At 44.4% G+C, this 17,855-nt stretch overlaps 1 protein-coding gene across 1 annotated transcript; it reads left to right on the top strand.

Moving 5' to 3' along the window:
* Positions 1 to 582: 582 nt before the first annotated feature.
* On the top strand, positions 583 to 11,086 carry LOC311122474 (mannosyl-oligosaccharide 1,2-alpha-mannosidase IA-like; the record flags this gene model as incomplete). The annotated part of the gene is made up of 4 exons (XM_084196823.1): positions 583 to 802; positions 5,171 to 5,343; positions 7,611 to 7,726; positions 10,604 to 11,086. Coding segments are annotated over 4 exons (642 nt in total), but the record flags the coding sequence as incomplete, so codon positions are not given.
* Between the last annotated feature and the right edge of the window lie 6,769 nt (positions 11,087 to 17,855).

The following is a 17,855-nucleotide window of genomic DNA, read 5'->3' as shown; positions in this document are numbered from 1 at the left end:
GCGTATCAGAGAATGCACCTGGAATAGTGTAGCGTTTCAACATGCCGTCGACTTGTCTTTGCTGCGGTTATTTATTCCCTATGTTAAAAGGCAGGTTTATATCTCTCTCTACATCAGTAATGGCCCTATATTTCTGTAATAACTGTGTTTTGTCTGTCAGTCATGTGATGGTACTGTATTGGACACCTGCTGTGTGGCTAGCGGCGGAGAGACGGGCCGCCCGTTGTTCTGAATGATTTGTTGTCCTCCTGGTGTCATGTCTCGCTGTGGATGGGACACGCCTGTCATTCCAGAATGTCTCTGGGTAAAGTGGCCCTCGTGTATGTGTAAATTTCAGGGATAAATAGGAGCAGCGTTCTTTGTGTCCACGCTGCCCCAGAAAATAGATAACACTGGCTGGCCACCAGCTGGGACCCCTAGTTTTCCTACAACAGCAGCTTCATCAAGCTTAACAATGCTATTTGGGCAGTAGTTATTCATGTTCCGGAAGGGTCCACCCCATTTGCATGGGAATGGCCCTTGTCTGGGACTAGGGTTGGATAGAGTGCTCATCTGTCTTCCGTTCTTGTCATTGTCCTCCAGGCCATTGAGACCAGTTTGATAAGGAAGTCCAGCGGCGGCCTGATGTACATCGCCGAGTGGAAGGGCGGGCTGCTGGAGCACAAGATGGGTCACCTGACGTGCTTTGCCGGGGGCATGATCGCCCTGGGGGCGGACGGAGCGCCCGAAGACAAGACGGGTCACCAGATGGAGCAGGCCGCAGAGATTGCCCGAACCTGCCATGAGTCCTACGCCCGCACCAGTGAGTCTGACTGACTGACTGACTGACCCCGACGTCTGGGGCACATCAGTCCCCCTGTCTCCCTCTACAGCAGTGGTAGGCAACGGGGCTGCAGTGTGTACAGGCTTTTGTTTCTATTCCGCTTGAACATACCTGATTCAACTAATCCAGCTAATCTTCAGATTAGACCGTGATTGGTTGAATCAGCTGAGTTAATGCTGGTCTGGAACAAAAGCCTGAACACACTGCAGCCCTTCAGAACCAGAGTTCGGAAAGTATTTAGGCCCCTTGACTTTTTCCACATTTTGTTACGTTACATCCTTATTCTAAAATTGATTAAAATATTGTTTTTCCTCATCAATCTACACACAATACCCCATAATAACAAAAATAAAAACAGATATATTGCATTTACATAAGTATTCAGACCCTTTGCTATGAGACTCGAAATTGAGTTCCGATCCATCCTGTTTCCATTTATCATCTTTCAGATGTTTCTACAACTTGATTGGAGTCCACCTGTGGTAAATTCAATTGATTGGACATGATTTGGAAAGGCACACACCTGTCTATATAAGGTCCCACAGTTGACAGTGCATGTCAGAGCAAAAACCAAGCCATGAGGTCGAAGGAATTGTCCGTAGAGCTCCGAGACAGGATTCTGTCGAGGCACAGATCTGGGGAAGGGTACCAAAATATTTCTGCAGCATTGATTGTCCCCAAGAGTGGCCTCCATCATTCTTAAATGGAAGAAGTTTGGAACCACCAAGACTCTTCCTAGAGCTGGCCGCCTGGCCAAACTGAGCAATCAGGGGGGAAGGGCCTTGGTCAGGGAGGTGACCAAGAACCCGATGGTAACTCTGACAGAGCTCCAGAGTTCCTCTGTGGAGATGGGAGAGCCTTCCAGAAGGACAACAATCTCTGCAGCACTCCCCCAATCAGGCCTTTTATGGTAGAGTGGCCAAACGGAAGCCACTCCTCAGTAAAAGGCACAGGACAGCCCGCTTGGAGTTTGCCAAAAGGCACCTAAAGGACTCTCAGATCATGAGAAACAAGGTTCTTTAGGCTGATGAAACCAAGATTGAACTCTTTGGCCTGAATGCCAAGCGTCACGTCTGGAAGAAACTTGGAACCATCCCTACGGTGAAGCATGGTGGTGGCAGCATCATGTTGCGGGGATGTTTTTCAGCAGCAGGGACTGGGAGACTAGTCAGGATCAAGGGAAGGATGAACAGAGAGTACAGAGAGATCCTTGATGAAAACCTGCTCCAGAGCTCTCAGGACCTCAGACTGGGGTGAAGGTTCACCTTCCAACAGGACAACGACCCTAAGTACACAGCCAAGACAACGCAGGAGTGGCTTTGGGACAAGTCTCTGAAAGTCCTGGAGTGGCCCAGCCAGAGCCCGGACTAGATCCCGATCGAACATCTCTGGAGAGACCTGAAAATAGCTGTGCAGCGATGCTCCCCATCCAACCTGACAGAGCTTGAGAGGATCTGCAGAGAAGAATGGGAGAAACTCCCCAAATACAGGTGTGCCAAGCTAGTAGCGTCATACCCAAGAAGATCTGAGGCTGTAATCGCTGCCAAAGGTGCTTCAACAAAGTACTGATATTTCAGTTTTTAAAAACAATTATACAAACCTGTTTTTCCTTTGTCATTATGGGGTATTGTGTGTAGATTGACGAGGGAAAAAAACAATTGAATCCATTTCAGAATAAGGCTGTAACGTAACAAAACTTTGAAAAAGTCAAGTGGTCTGAATACTTTCCGAATGCACTGTATACACACACTCCTCTTCAGAGCAAGCCGTTGAGCCTGGTTTCTCTCTGAGCCCAGAGGGGCTGCTGGGTAGACAGAGCATAGTGCCAGCCAGGTTAGTCTGAGTCAGATGGTCTCTCCTCTCACTTCCTCTGGTCCGGATTGACCATCAGGAAACCTATTAGGGCTGGGAATTGGCATAGACCTCACAATTCAATATTATCCCGGTACTTAGGTACCAATACTATATGTATTGCAATTCGATACTGTGATTTTATTGTGATTCGATGTTCCAAACATAATGCTCACCATATGTCTGCTGCAGAGAGACATGAGAAAATGAGTTTTGATCAGTCATGGAAATAAAAGTGCTGAAAACAAATTAGCTCCTTATTTCAAAAGAAGATGGAGAACAAGCTATGAAGGAAAAATACTGGAGCATTGGTGCAGGTACAGCCAACTAGTACAAAAATAATATTGCAATATTGTCAAAATGATACGATATATCGTAAAAAATTATATGCCGATATGTAACTATCCATTTCTTTCCCCCATCACTACAATATATCTATCCATCTACAGTGAGGGAAAAAAGTATTTGATCCCCTGCTGATTTTGTACGTTTGCCCACTGACAAAGACATGATCAGTCTATAATTTTAATGGTAGGTTTATTTGAACAGTGAGAGACAGAATAACAACAACAAAATCCAGAAAAACGCATGTCAAAAATGTTATAAATTGATTTTCATTTTAATAAGGGAAATAAGTATTTAACACCTCTGCAAAACATGACTTAGTACTTGGTGGCAAAACCCTTGTTGGCAATCACAGAGGTCAGACGTTTCTTGTAGTTGGCCACCAGGTTTGCACACATCTCAGGAGGGATTTTGTCCCACTCCTCTTTGCAGATCTTCTCCAAGTCATTAAGGTTTCGAGGCTGATGTTTGGCAACTCGAACCTTCAGCTCCCTCCACAGATTTTCTATGGGATTAAAGGTCTGGAGACTGGCTAGGCCACTCCAGGACCTTAATGTGCTTCTTCTTGAGCCACTCCTTTGTTGCCTTGGCTGTGTGTTTTGGGTCATTGTCATGCTGGAATACCCATCCACGACCCATTTTCAGTGCCCTGGCTGAGGGAAGGATGTTCTCACCCAAGATTTGACGGTACATGGCCCCGTCCATCGTCCCTTTGATGCAGTGAAGTTGTCCTGTCCCCTTAGCAGAAAAACACCCTCAAAGCATAATGTTTCCACCTCCATGTTTGACTGTGGGGATGGTGTTCTTGGGGTCATAGGCAGCATTCCTCCTCCTCCGAACACGGCGAGTTGAGTTGATACCACAGAGCTCGATTTTGGTCTGATCTGACCACAACACTTTCACACAGTTCTCCTCTGAATCATTCAGATGTTCATTGGCAAACTTCAGACGGCCCTGTATATGTGATTTCTTGAGCAGGGGGACCTTGCGGGCGCTGCAGGATTTCAGTCATTCACGGCGTAATGTGTTACCAATTGTTTTCTTGGTGACTATGGTCCCAGCTGCCTTGAGATCATTAACAAGATCCTCCTGTGTAGTTCTGGGCTGATTCCTCACCGTTCTCATGATCATTGCAACTCCACGAGGTGAGATCTTGCATGGAGCCCCAGGCCGAGGGAGATTGACAGTTCTTTTGTGTTTCTTCCATTTGCGAATAATCGCACCAACTGTTGTCATCTTCTCACCAAGCTGCTTGTCGATGGTCTTGTAGCCCATTCCAGCCTTGTGTAGGTCTACAATCTTGTTCCTGACATCCTTGGAGAGCTCTTTGGTCTTGGCCATGGTGGAGAGTTTGGAATCTGATTGATTAATTACTTCTGTGGACAGGTGTCTTTTATACAGGTAACAAACTGAGATTAGGAGCACTCCCTTTTAGAGTGTGCTTCTAATCTCAGCTCGTTACCTGTATAAAAGACAACTGGGAGCCAGAAATCTTTCTGATTGAGAGGGGGTCAAATACTTATTTCCCTCATTAAAATGCAAATCAATTTATAACATTTTTTTGTTGTTATTCTGTCTCTCACTGTTCAAATAAACCTACCATTAAAATTATAGACTGATCATTTCTTTGTCAGTGGGCAAACGTGCAAAATCAGCAGGGGATCAAATACTTTTTTCCCTCACTGTACCTATCTATCAATTTACTATCAACAGAACTGGCTCAGGACATCGCTAGATTAGATTCAGATACGGTTCTATGAAGCAGTGTAATCCGCTGACCCTGCCTGACTCCACAGCACCCCTGTGCCCCCATCCCACCTCCAACCCACCTCAATCCCCTCCCCCACCCCCGCTGAGTCACTGCCTGCCTGTGTGCATAGGTGCTAGTTCTCATCAAACAGGGATTACAGGAATGAACAATAGGCCTAAACCCTGTTAATTCCCTTTACCTTTTGAACTTTGCTTTACTCATAATCTGGTCTCTGGGCTGGTGGCCTGCTGTGAAATGTCATCATGGGTTCATGCTCCATCCAGGAACTGAAGTTTAGTTTTCTGGGTTCTCTTGACATTCTGTGTCCTTTACTTTCACCTAGAGCTAGGTTTGGGTTTTTCGTTGACGTGTTGTTGTCTTCCTTTGTTCCCGTGTCATAGCCCTGAAGCTGGGCCCGGAGGCGTTCAGGTTTGACGGGGGCGTGGAGGCCATCGCCACGCGGCAGAACGAGAAGTACTTCATCCTGAGGCCAGAGGTCATCGAGACCTACATGTACATGTGGAGGTTCACCCACGACCCTAAGTACAGGGAGTGGGGCTGGGAGGCCGTGCAGGTGAGAACTACAGTAGGGTTGGGCGATATCCAGATTTTCATATCGCCATACCGTCCATCTCTCACCCTGGGATTTACGGTATTACCGGTTTGGTACACAAGTGGGCGCCAAAAAAAGCTCAAAATGCTAACAACATTATCACAGGTAATAGTGCATTTCCATGGAGGCTGCTAGCTAAATATGCTAACGAGCGCAATAGAAAATAAACGAATTGCAAAGACAGGCAATCAAGCTCATACAGTTATACATATATAGGTAGGAGCTACCGAATGTCATTTTTTGGTGAGTTTGGACTTTCACGAGCGAATGTGAACAAGAGACATTGTGCAAATGAACAAAGCTTTAATGCATGCAGTACTGGCTCTCCAACAGTCTGTGTGGACTGTGGAGTCTGGAGTCGCTAGGGCAACGGGCCTGCCTGCTCTGCTTAGAGAAGAGGGGGGAGGAGCAGACGGGCCAAGAACAGAGAGGAGAAAACATCGCAGTGGCAGCTGTACAGATAAATCATCCAAAGGGCTTTGACTTTTCAAACACATCAGAAAGCTAACACAATATGATGCCCCATCACCTTATTAATTGAGCCACTTACTTAGATACCAAGTTAAACTAGGGGTCGTGTTAACCCATAATTCAGAGTTTTTCACGCAGGAGAAAAATAGAAAACGCATAAGAAATATATTGCTGCATTTTGTAAACACATCTAAAATGCTTCTTCTTGTAATTTCTGCTCGGCATCAGACTCATTTTGTGCTTCAGTTGCACTTTTAAACTGGGATGAGAATTCAGGAACGGGCGTTCTATCAGCAGACTGCACTCTGACTGATGTATAGCTTCCTTTCTCGGTGTAGCCAGCCTATTTTTCTTTGGTAAAATGCAAGATTAACTTTAAGCAAAACATTAGCAAATGTAGCCGGCTACATTCTTTCGATGATCGGCCTAAACATTAGAAATATGATGGCCATGCATCGTTTTTGCAAAAAATACCTTGCTTTTTCATTGTAAGCTCATTTACTTGTGTGTCTGCCAGCCAAATAGCGTTGCACTTCTGTTGTCATTTGATGAAAATTAGGCTATTTTCTGCTGAATGTATTGCACTAATGTATTTTCTGTGAAGGAAAACTAAAGTTGCACGTCTCTGATCACTCTTTTGAAGCCAAAAAACACTGTGGACTTCCAATTTTAAACACAATCCCTGTCAATACACAGCTGGACTCATCTGCTCCCGCTTTCTCCTGTTGTGCTATTTACAAACTAACACGTGACTGGCTCAACTGTGCTGGGGAACTACGATAAGCTTCATAATGTAAAATAATGTGACCGGTGAAATAAGAACGCTATCTGCTTTATCTCCTAACGCATTACACAAGTTGACTGCAGGTATGTACTTAAAAAGTAGCTACAAATATTAAAATGTATTGAAAAACATCAAATAAATAGTTTCAACAGTATTGACGGTATTGGAAAACCATCCCGTGGCTATTTCCAAATACCCTGGTATACAGTATATATGGTATACTGCCCAAGCCTAAACTACAGTACCCATCATCCATCAGAACTATCCCACCACAGTCCTTCCTGTCATGTTTGTGTCACTCTGTCCCTTCCTAACCTCCACTGAGAAGAGACTTCCTCTCAAATCACAGTGAAAAGGGCTCTGCACTCCAATAGACCCCTGTTCACTGTGATTTGTAGACTCATTCAGGTCTACACATGGCTAATTCTGAGCGCAGTAGGCTCCAAAACCTCTGAGACTCTTCCTTCCTCACTTCTCTCTCTCTCTCTCGCTCTCCCTCCCTCCCTCCCCTCTGCTGTATCATTGCCATGCTGCAACAGAACAGAACAGTGGCGATGTTGAATGCTGATTGCCCAAATCCCAGAGCCGTGTAATTGTATCCACTAATGACATGAGATTACCTCTGATGGGCCTTGTGTTAGCCATAAATCTGCCTGTCTCTCTACCTGCCTGCAGATACTGTACCTCCTCCTCCCTCCTCCCTCTTCAGCCAGACTGGATGTGTGAACACTGCAGCCCCTTCCTCCTCAGCCCCATTCTCTCCCTGAGTCATTGTGCCTAAGGCAGCCTCCCCTTCTCTCCTTTCCTCTTCCCCCCCCCACCCCCAGGCAGAGCAGCCACACTGAATTGAAATGTGCTGGCTCAACAACTAGCTAGCACAGAGCATACATCTCCAACACACTGACATAAGAACAGAGTCAGCTCAACACTGCTCCCTCCGCTCTACTTTCTGTTCTCTCTCTGTGTCTCTCAGGCTCTGGAGAAGCACTGTCGTGTGGAGGGGGGCTACAGTGGTGTGAGGGATGTCTACGCCTCCAGCCCCAACCATGACGACGTCCAGCAGAGCTTCTACCTGGCCGAGACACTCAAGTAAGACCCTCACACACACACACACACACACACACACACACACACAGTGTCATCTAGTCACTCACTGTCATTCTGCATAGAGGCATCTGGATACCTAGTATGAAAACTTTGGCCTTGCCTTTTCCATTATAGTCATTTAGCAGATGCTCTTATCCAGAGCGACTTACAGTTAGTGCATTCATCTTAAGATGGCTAGGTGGGACAACCACATATCACAGTCAGAGTAAGTACATTTTTCCTCAATAAAGTAGCTATCAGCAAAGTCAGCGCTAGTAATAGGGGGGAAAAAGTCAAGTGCGATTGTTAGTCCATTAGATAGAAATGTTATCGATCTTGTCTGAAAATACATCAGGTTTGTTGGCATGCTTTTGTTATCCTACATCCTTCCCCAGAACCTTCCCTTGAATAACTACAGTATTGGATTTTCTTGAAAATATACTGGGACAGGTGAGGTCATGAATGTTCCTCCCCATTATACCAAGTAGACCGTTATCTTAATCTTCTCGTGTGTGGATGAGTTCGACACCCACACAGTTCCATGACATCTAAGACCTGCTCTAGAGTTTCATCACATCCTGAAAAACAGACATCTATTCTATGACAGCTCCTGACATTCAGTTTGTTTGAACACTTCAAAACAGATCAGAAGTAGAATAATGTCCTTCCCCCACTGAGTACTCCACCTCTGTCTGTGCTGTGCCTGCGAGCCTCTGAGGAGAAACTACTGACATCCTGGGTGTATTGTTGGGTGTATTGTCACGGCCGGCTCAGACAGACAGGCAGGCTGCTGCTAGCACAGTGTGCTGTGGACTACATGTACAGGGACCTCAGCAGGGACCTTTCTGTTGAGTATCAGTGGTGTTGTTTTGTTTCTGTTGAGTATCAGTGGTGTTGTTTTGTTTCTGTTGTGGATCAGTGGTGTTGTTTTGTTTCTGTTGAGGATCAGTGGTGTTGTTTTGTTTCTGTTGAGGATCAGTGGTGTTGTTTTGTTTCTGTTGAGGATCAGTGGTGTTGTTTTGTTTCTGTTGAGGATCAGTGGTGTTGTTTTGTTTCTGTTGAGGATCAGTGGTGTTGTTTTGTTTCTATTGAGTGTCAGTGGTGTTGTTTTGTTTCTATTGATTGTCAGTGGTGTTGTTTTGTTTCTATTGAGTGTCAGTGGTGTTGTTTTGCGCCCCTCCTGTGGGAGCCTTGTCACAGCACTCTGGTGTGACCTTATAGAGAGGTCATGGGCTCTGTGTCCCTGCTGTCCCTGCTCTGCTCTGTGTCCCTGCTCTGCTCGGCTCTACTCTGTGTCCCTCCTCTGCTCGGCTCTGCTCTGTGTCCCTCCCTTGCTCTGCTCTGTGTCCCTCTTCTGCTCGGCTCTGCTCTGTGTCCCTCCCCTGCTCTGCTCTGCTCCGGGGGCTAGGGACTGTAACGTCAGCCACGTCACCATGACTCAGTCAGATAACAACAAGCTGCACGCAGGAGAGAGGGAAAGAAGGAAAGGGAAAGAGAGGTAGGAAGATGAAGAGAGAGAGAGATGGAAAGAGGGGACCTGGGGAGAGAGGAAAATAAGATAGGTTCAAGGTTGGGATAGAGAAAGGATAAGAGGGTAAGTGAGGGAGGGAGGGAGTCTTGCTTGACAGAAAAGTGAAATATGTTTTCACCATCCTGTGCAGTTAATAACTGCAGCACTTTGATGTTGGTGTTGATTGTCCTTTTGTGCCCAAACCCCTGGGCTAATCTGCCTCTCTGACTGATGCTTCTATGAAACGCTGTGTGAGTCCCACCGCTTAATAGAGCCGTTCAAACTTCTCTAGTATTTAATGGTGGTGGAAAGTGCTGCAATTTGGCGAATAGGGTCTCCAGATCCCAGGCCTGCCCAAATGCCTTGTTTACTGATGCTTGCAAAATCCATCTTTTAGGCACTGGCTCTCCCTCACTCCCTACTTTCTTCCACTCCCTTTTTTCTGCCTCTCTTACCTTCTCTTTCCCTCTCACCCTCTCTCTTCCTGTCACCCCTCTCCTTTCTCCTCTCTCTCCTCTCTCTCCATCTCTCTCTCAGCCTCCTAGCCAGGGTCCTCCTCCTTCATCTCTTAGAGTGAGGTCACATTAGCAATAGTGACTCTGAAAACGGTGTATATCTGTCTGTCTGGCTGTTTGCTTTGCTGTCTCCTCCCGTTCCTTCCCAGGGAGGTGGGCTGTGCTGTGGGCTTGTTGTAGCGCATGGCCTACTGCATTAACAAGTTCCCCCAGATCAAAAGCTAAGCACTTGTCAACATGAAGGGGCCCACAAGCCACCCCGCTTATTCTCTTTGTTCCCAGTATTAGGACACGGGATTCTGTTAAAGAGGGATCCTATGCTATGACTTAATGAGTTATTTTTGTTTTACTCCACATTCCTAGTGTAGTGAAATGGGGTTTTGAGTAATCACTTGTGTTCTGAGAACACTGGGGGCTAATGGGGGGGTCACTGACTGTGATGGACTCAATGTTCCTCCCCCTAGCTGTGCCTTGATCTGGTTGGTCTGGTCTGGTTTAACTGTTGGGAGGAGGGCCTGGACTCTCTCTCCCACCCACGGCCTTTAATCATCCCTCTCTGTAACATCTGGAGCCACCACCTATCTCTTTCTCTTTCTCTCTTGGCATGGGAGAGTTCCTGAACTGGTTGTTCCCTGAGTTGGTTTTGGGACATGTCTTATGAGACTGCCCACGACCCACCTCCTTCTCTGACACTCTCAGACTTCTAGTAGATGTTGTCCATGATTGCATCAGTCTGAGAACACAACTAGGAGTGGAGGTTGTTGGTATAAATAAGTGGGCTGTCTGAGGTCCTCATGTTTTGTTGATCACATATGAGTGTTTGAGCTAAGTTGAGTCTCTCTCTCGCTCTCTCAGATACCTGTACCTGCTCTTCTCTGATGATGACCATCTTCCCTTGGAGCACTGGGTGTTCAACACCGAGGCCCACCCCCTCCCTGTCATTAAGAAGGAGATGACAGACACAGACAAGCCCAGCCAGCTGGAGTAGAGTGGTCCTCCTGGACCACCCCCTGACCTGACCCCTCCCACCACCAAACTCCTCTACCCCCTCCCTCTCTGAGCAGTGGGCGGAGCTGTCTCTCTTACTCCTCCCCCACCATGGGTGGAGCTCACCCAGGCAGGCCACTCCCCTGGCGGACTGGACTCTCTCCTGTTTTGGAGTCCCTGACCAGACCAGATGGAACCGGACCGGACCGGCTGCCTGCCTCTCCAGACCCAGACTGCCCCCTACTGGGGACTGGGAAGAACCACCTCATCCAAGAGTGCTCGTCTTGTCATCTTGTAGAGAAAGCAGTCAGTCTGCATGCTGCCGTCCGTCCCCCCCACCCCCCCTCCCTCTCAGTGCTGTAAATCTACCCTCCTCTGTGAGGAGAACAGGACACTCTGCGCTGTAAGATTTGCCGTCACTCCAAAAAAAAGCCATACTGATTTGAAGACAGCTTTATCATTTTTATTTATTTTTTTCCACCATTTGGGGTATGTGTTTGTGGGTGAGACTGAAAACAGATCTATGTCAATCAACATATTATCACATTTGTGTCGTTCTTATCATAAATATGATTTTAGTCACACTTAAACAATGGACCATTTAGGTGGATTTCTGTTAAAGACCCAGAGCTTGGTTCTCACCTGCTTGATAGTCAAATCTTAACTAGTGCCTTTCAGTCTAAAATGGTCTATCAAATAAGCAGTTCAGGCAAATGGCAAGGTTTAAAGGGCAGGTAGGTACCACATTGTTCAGATGGCATCGTTGATTTAGTGCTTAATCATCTCCTCTACCACAGTGACATCTAGTGTTCGACACCAGTAATACACCAGTCCAGTCCTCCAGTCAGTCGACATTACATTTCAGTCATTTAGCAGACGCTCTTATCCAGAGCGACTTACAGTTAGTGAGTGCATAATTTTTTTTTTTTTCATACTGGCCCCCCGTGGGAATCGAACCCACAACCCTGGCGTTGCAAGCGCCATGCTCTACCAACTGAGCTACACGGGGCCATAGAGTAATAAAGGAGATGAAGTACCTTGATGGGAAAAGACCTGCACTGAGAACAACCTCTGTTAATGACGTAGAAATGTTGACAATCGATCTGGTTCCTTCTTCCTGAAATATGGAACGTGTGGACAGTAGAGTTCATCCCTTCTACCAACATGTCATCAATTCATTCAGCCTAGTCTGTTTGTCAGAGCTCGCTTTGTTTCCCACCCCCATCATCAACATGTTCCTTTGTTTATTAATTGACAAAGTTGACATGTGCTTTGTTTGTTTGTTTGTTTGTTTGTTTGTTTGTTCCTTTATTACAGGTGGTAGAGACATGAATCCATGTAATGTAAATAGTTGCTTTGCTGTTAATTTATTCCATAGTACATAGGAAGGAAGGTTTAGGATCAGGCCCCTAGGTGGCACTGTGGAGCGAGAGGCTGTGTTGTTGTTTAGGTGGATGGTGGGAAGACAGTGTGGGGGAGACAAGGGCAGAATCAGACCAAGAACTTGGGAGTCAATCATATGGAACGAATGCATCATATGAATGTACCATCAAATGTGAACTGAAGATTATTTGACCTTTGTTGTTCTTCATTTGTTTGTTTGTTTGTTGTTCCTTTCTTCTGGAAAGCACAAAATGTTGAAACAATGTTTTGTGGTACCCAGAGCTATGTATTTAGAGAGTTGGGCCATTGAGGTTTCTGCATTATGAAGCATTTACATGACACTACAACATTCTATGGCAGCCATGTTAGCTCTCCATTTAACACAGCATAGGGAATATTTAAATAATGATATGTAACTGAATGTCTAAAATTAGAAATATTCCAAATTCGTACAGTTGGCCCAACTCTTTAAAATATATGGCTCTGGTGGTACCGATCAGAGGATGCTGTTAGTCAGTTCAGAAGAATAAGAGGAAGCACAATGCGTAGTTGTTTAGTTGTGTTGAAATGTAATGAGAAGATGCAAGGAAGGTTGTATGTCCACTACACTGGATGACATACACTCACATATGAACATGCATGCATACATGCTGAGTACTGTATAAAGACAAGAGGATAAATACATAGAAACGGTCATATACTGTACATGCGTATCATACACAGACGTACACACTATACACACACTCACACGCTCAAACACACTTATGAACATGGACGTTTATGGACACTCAGAAATGGATGTTCAGGTGACCACAGGACCCATCTAACCACTCTTAGTTGTCCACATACATCTTATTGGGAAATAGATGGGGTAGGATCAAGAGGTCTTGAAGAAGGGCCTTCGTCATAGTTGAAGTAATAGTCATATTCTTACATTAGAGGATAGACCAGACAAGAGCTTTGAGAAGCTGATATCAGCCTACTACTGGAGCCAAACTCTTCCAGAGCTCCTTTTGACAAGCCAGCAGGGCAGCCTACCTGTTTACCTGACTGGAGGAAGCAATGTTAATGAGGGAAACTGTGATATCCAAGTAGGCTGACATCCCTACCACCTAGTTCAGTTCGGTAGCCATTCCGGCTCCAGGGAAGAGCATCACTATACACTGTGATACACTGTAGATATGAAATTGCTGCATTCACCATCCCTGCACTGTCTGAGAGCCTAAGTGTTTCTCCTCCTGACTGTTGCAGATTTAGGGAGCAGCAGAGATAACTCGTAGTGATACTGAGAAACTTAAAGTCGCTGTAAAAATCTAACACACGATATATGAACCAGTCATTTCCTTTCATCTTTGTTTCAATATGCAGACTAGAAGACGTGCTGTTCATTTCAAATTGACTTTGTGGTTGAATATTGTGCTGACGATCTCTCGCATTACAATGCCTTTTATTTGTGAATCTCTTGTTAATGGTTTTGTGAAACAACCTAAAAAATGTAAACTGTACAATATTGCTGATAATCATTCCATTGCACATAGTTTATTTTGCTTTATATGCAAGTTTAATTTTGTGGGGAATTGTTCTTTTTTTTGTTTTTTGTTATTCAAATGTAAATATTCCATTCTGGCAAATATGCCATTCTACATTTATATAAATCTTATGAGCTTAAATGATATTAATGAGCAGCAAAATGTTTCATAAACTATATTTGTTACACTTCTATTGTGAATAAAACAATCTTTTAATATCAAGTGTTTTTAATTTAATTCTGAAATGACATCAATTTTATTAGTGCTCCATGACCAGGTCAAATGTGTGATGATCAATTACATTTTCATCATTTAGCAGACACTCTTATCCAGAGCGACTTACAATTAGTGCATACATTATTAATTTTTTCATACTGGCCCCCCGTGGGAATCGAACCCACAACCCTGGCGTTGCAAGCGCCATGCTCTACCAACTGAGCTACACGGGGCCCATCAATATGTGATTACCAGAGACTCTCTCACTCTCACACACTCTCTCGTTCTCTCTCACACACACATCATTCCTTGTAAACCTCAGAAAATGAAGCCAGGGAGGCAGTCAAATGTATCTGTCATTTTCTAATGATTGGGATCCAAACCCCTTCCAAGTGAAGCTATGTATAGCTGTTATCCACTAGGTGGCAGAAGAGTATCAAAATCCTTTTACTGTTTTTTTTTTGTGATCAGCAAAAGCTATCCGCTTGGATAGTTCCATCTGTGCCACTGACTTAGTCTGGCTTTAATTCCAGTTTGTCTACAAATTAATAACTGATATGTTGGATTCACGTCTCCATTTCAATCAAAAATCTAAGTTAAAGAATAGGACTAAATCAAATTAAACTTTAAATGCACTTTAAATTAAGTTTGATTTGATTTAGTACTATTCTTTAACTTTGATTTTTTGGTTGAGATGGAGATGTGAATCCAACATATCAGTTATTGAATTTGAAATCAACCAGAGCTTGAAACCCTAGGCCTAGGTATTGTCTAGTTTTAGTTGAACTCTGTGTTTAATTGAAACAATAGCTGTTGATGACTTTCCAAATCCTATATAGGCCTAAATAGCATCATTGACGATATATGGGTGATATGTATGGTCACAGTTAATTTGCTCTGTTAAACCTACCCTTTGGAATAGAGCCCCACAGTGGAGGTGTCATAATACCCATAAAACCTAGCGGTCAAAAAGAGAAATGGTTCCAATAGTTTTTCCCCCATACATTTTTCCCATTGGGAATTTTAGAAATGCTTAAAATAAGGGCTGTGTTTTGTGTAGGCTTACCCTGGCGTGAAGTTTTGATAACCATGAAAATCTCTCGGACAAGGTGACTTTTATCAATATATTCAGAATGTACGCTTGTGAGATCAGCATGGTTCTTACGAGGCTAAGGAATGTTAATTGTTCAGGGAAATGTAGTTCAATTATAGATTATGGTTTTGTTGACAGATTAGACATTTACGCTATTTCTAAGATGTCTCCAATAATCACTTAATAAATTGAATTGATGTCCATCTTAAGCTAGGTAATGTACTGTATACAGAACATGGGTGAACTACAGTTGTGTACTAAGGACACAGGGTGGCAGCACAACCAAGCAGTACATATTAATAGCTATGAGGGACTTTGTCTATTGCTACACTGAACACAAATATAAATGCACCATATAAAGTGTTGGTCCGATGTTTCATGAGCTGAAATAAAAGATCCCAGAAATGTTCCATACGCATAAAAAGCTTATTTCTCTCAAATGTTGTGCACAAATTTGTTTACATCCCTGTTAGTGAGCATTTCTCGTTTGCCAAGATAATCCATCCACCTGACAGGTGTGGCATATCAAGAAGCTGATTAAACAGTATGATTATTACACAGGTGTACCTTGTGCTGGGGACAATAAAAGGCCACTCTAAAATGTACGGTTTTGTCACACAAAACCAATTGGCATGCTGACTGCAGGAATGTCCACCAGAGCTGTGGCCAGAGTATTGAATGTTCATTTCTCTACCATAAGCTGCCTCCAACGTCATTTTAGAGAATTTGGCAGTACGTCCAACCGCCCTCACAACCGAAGATCAAGTGTATGGCGTCGTGTAGGCGAGCGGTTTGCTGATGTCAAAATTGTGAACAGAGTGCCCCATGGTGGCGGTGGGGTTATGGGCAGGCATAAGCTACGGAAAACGAACACAATTGCATTTTATCAATGGCAATTTGAATGCACAGAGACAACATGACGAGATTTTGAGGCCCATTGTCGTGCCATTCATCCGCCACCATCACCCCATGTTTCAGCATGATAATGCACGGCCCCATGTCGCAAGGATCTGTACACAAATACTGGAAGCTGAAAATGTCCCAGTTCTTGCATGGCCTGCATACTCACCAGACATGTCACCCATTGAGCATGTTTGGGATGCTCTGGATCAACGTGTACGACATCGTGTTCCAGTTCCTGCCAATATCCAGCAATTTCGCACAGCCATTGAAGAAGAGTGGCACAACATTCCACAGGCCATAATCAACAGCCTGATCAACTCTATGCGAAGGCGATGTCGCGCTGCATGAGGCAAATGGTGGTCACACCAGATACTGACTGGTTTTCTGATCCGCTCCCCTACTTTTTTTAAAGGTATCTGTGACCAACAGATGCATATCTGTATTCCCAGTCATGTGAAATCCATAGGTTAGGGCCTAATGAATTTATTTCAATTGACTGATTTCCTTATATGAAATGTAACTCAGTAAAACCTTTGAAATTGTTGCATGTTGCATTTATATTTTTGTTCAGTATAGTTCACTATTTCCAACCTAGACCAACAAAATGTATCTTTGGCCATAATACTTAGTGATATTTATTGGTGATGATGTGTGTACGTATATTAGTCCTTAGTGATTGTTCAATACTTATCCTCTTTGAGGATGATGTGAACTGTGCTCCAGCAGGGGCTGCTATGTATCAGTGTGATGCAGCTCCATGGGTAGTGCTCTAATCTGGGAGCCACAGTCACACAGCTGTTGGAGCGACGGGATTGACTGCGATTGCAGGCATTAGAGAGGATTAACCAGCATCCAGCAAAACTACTGCTGATACAGTATATTGGAAATGCATCATTTTAGGCCTGATATGGGCAATCAAATGGTTATGAAAACAAACTAAGAGACACATCAAACATCACGCCAGTGCTTGACTAGACGATTCATTTGTAGTGTTTATTTTTACTAATTTATGTTAAGTGACTACCTACAAATGAACTTTGAGACTTTCTTCAGTTTATTGATGATGTCCAGTTCTCCTTTTTCAGATACCCATTACGCTTTCTCTCCTCTGCAGTCTAGATTTTGATTTGATTTGATTTCATGTATAGCTGTCTAACTGTTCTACAGATCAGAGCCACCACTCTCTTTTATTTTCTCCATGTTCTGAATATTGGTTCAATAAAAAATACAAGACACTGCTGGTAATGAAATAGCTACCCAGAGAGACATTCAGACATTCATATCATCTGCTGAATGTGTATTTTATTTGCAAAATAAAATCCCAATCGCTTTTTGAAGAGGTCAATTTAATGTGTTTTTCCTTTATGCAAATCAGCATGGAGCATATTCTGTGTTTGCTGTCAGGTTACATCCCGTGCCCATGGCCCACTGAGTCTGGGATGAAGCCGAGGATACTTCCCTGTGGCGTTCCCATTGGAGGAGGCTCTGAGAAGGAGTGGGGAGGAACAGGGAGGGAGGTTGTGTTTTGAGGGAGGAGTGTGTACTGTGTGGTATCTAGGCCAGAGTGACATGCTCTCACACTCTCTCTCTCTCTCTGAGGTGCACTAAGGCTCGGTTCACACCATGACACAGCAGTGATCTGAGAGTGCTAATAGAGTTTAGCAGATTATTGGGACGACGTGGGGGAAATAAAGAGATTATGCACATTGAGATGACTCATGCTGCCTGGTAGGCAGCTCTCATGTAGGTAAGGGATTTGTGTGTTGGGACTTTGGGATACGTGTGAAGTAACTGTCAGTGTCTTCTTAGTGGTCTGTGCATCACTGCCTCTGTTGTTGTCTATGAATATTATAGTTTTCATCTTCTTCCTGTGTTCTAAGCTCCGAATATAATCCGCAACACTCATCCATAGTCACAGCCTCCCAGGGAGATCAATGTCTCTGCATGCATGTCCATAGTGGCAGCTAGCCAAGCCCTATAGTGTCCCAGGTCACCG

This window comes from Coregonus lavaretus, assembly GCF_964263955.1.
Source record: "Coregonus lavaretus genome assembly, contig: HAP1_SCAFFOLD_1385, whole genome shotgun sequence".
Classification (NCBI taxonomy): domain Eukaryota; kingdom Metazoa; phylum Chordata; class Actinopteri; order Salmoniformes; family Salmonidae; genus Coregonus; species Coregonus lavaretus.
Note: the sequence above shows the minus strand (reverse complement) of the source record. Positions and strands in the feature narration are given on the sequence as shown.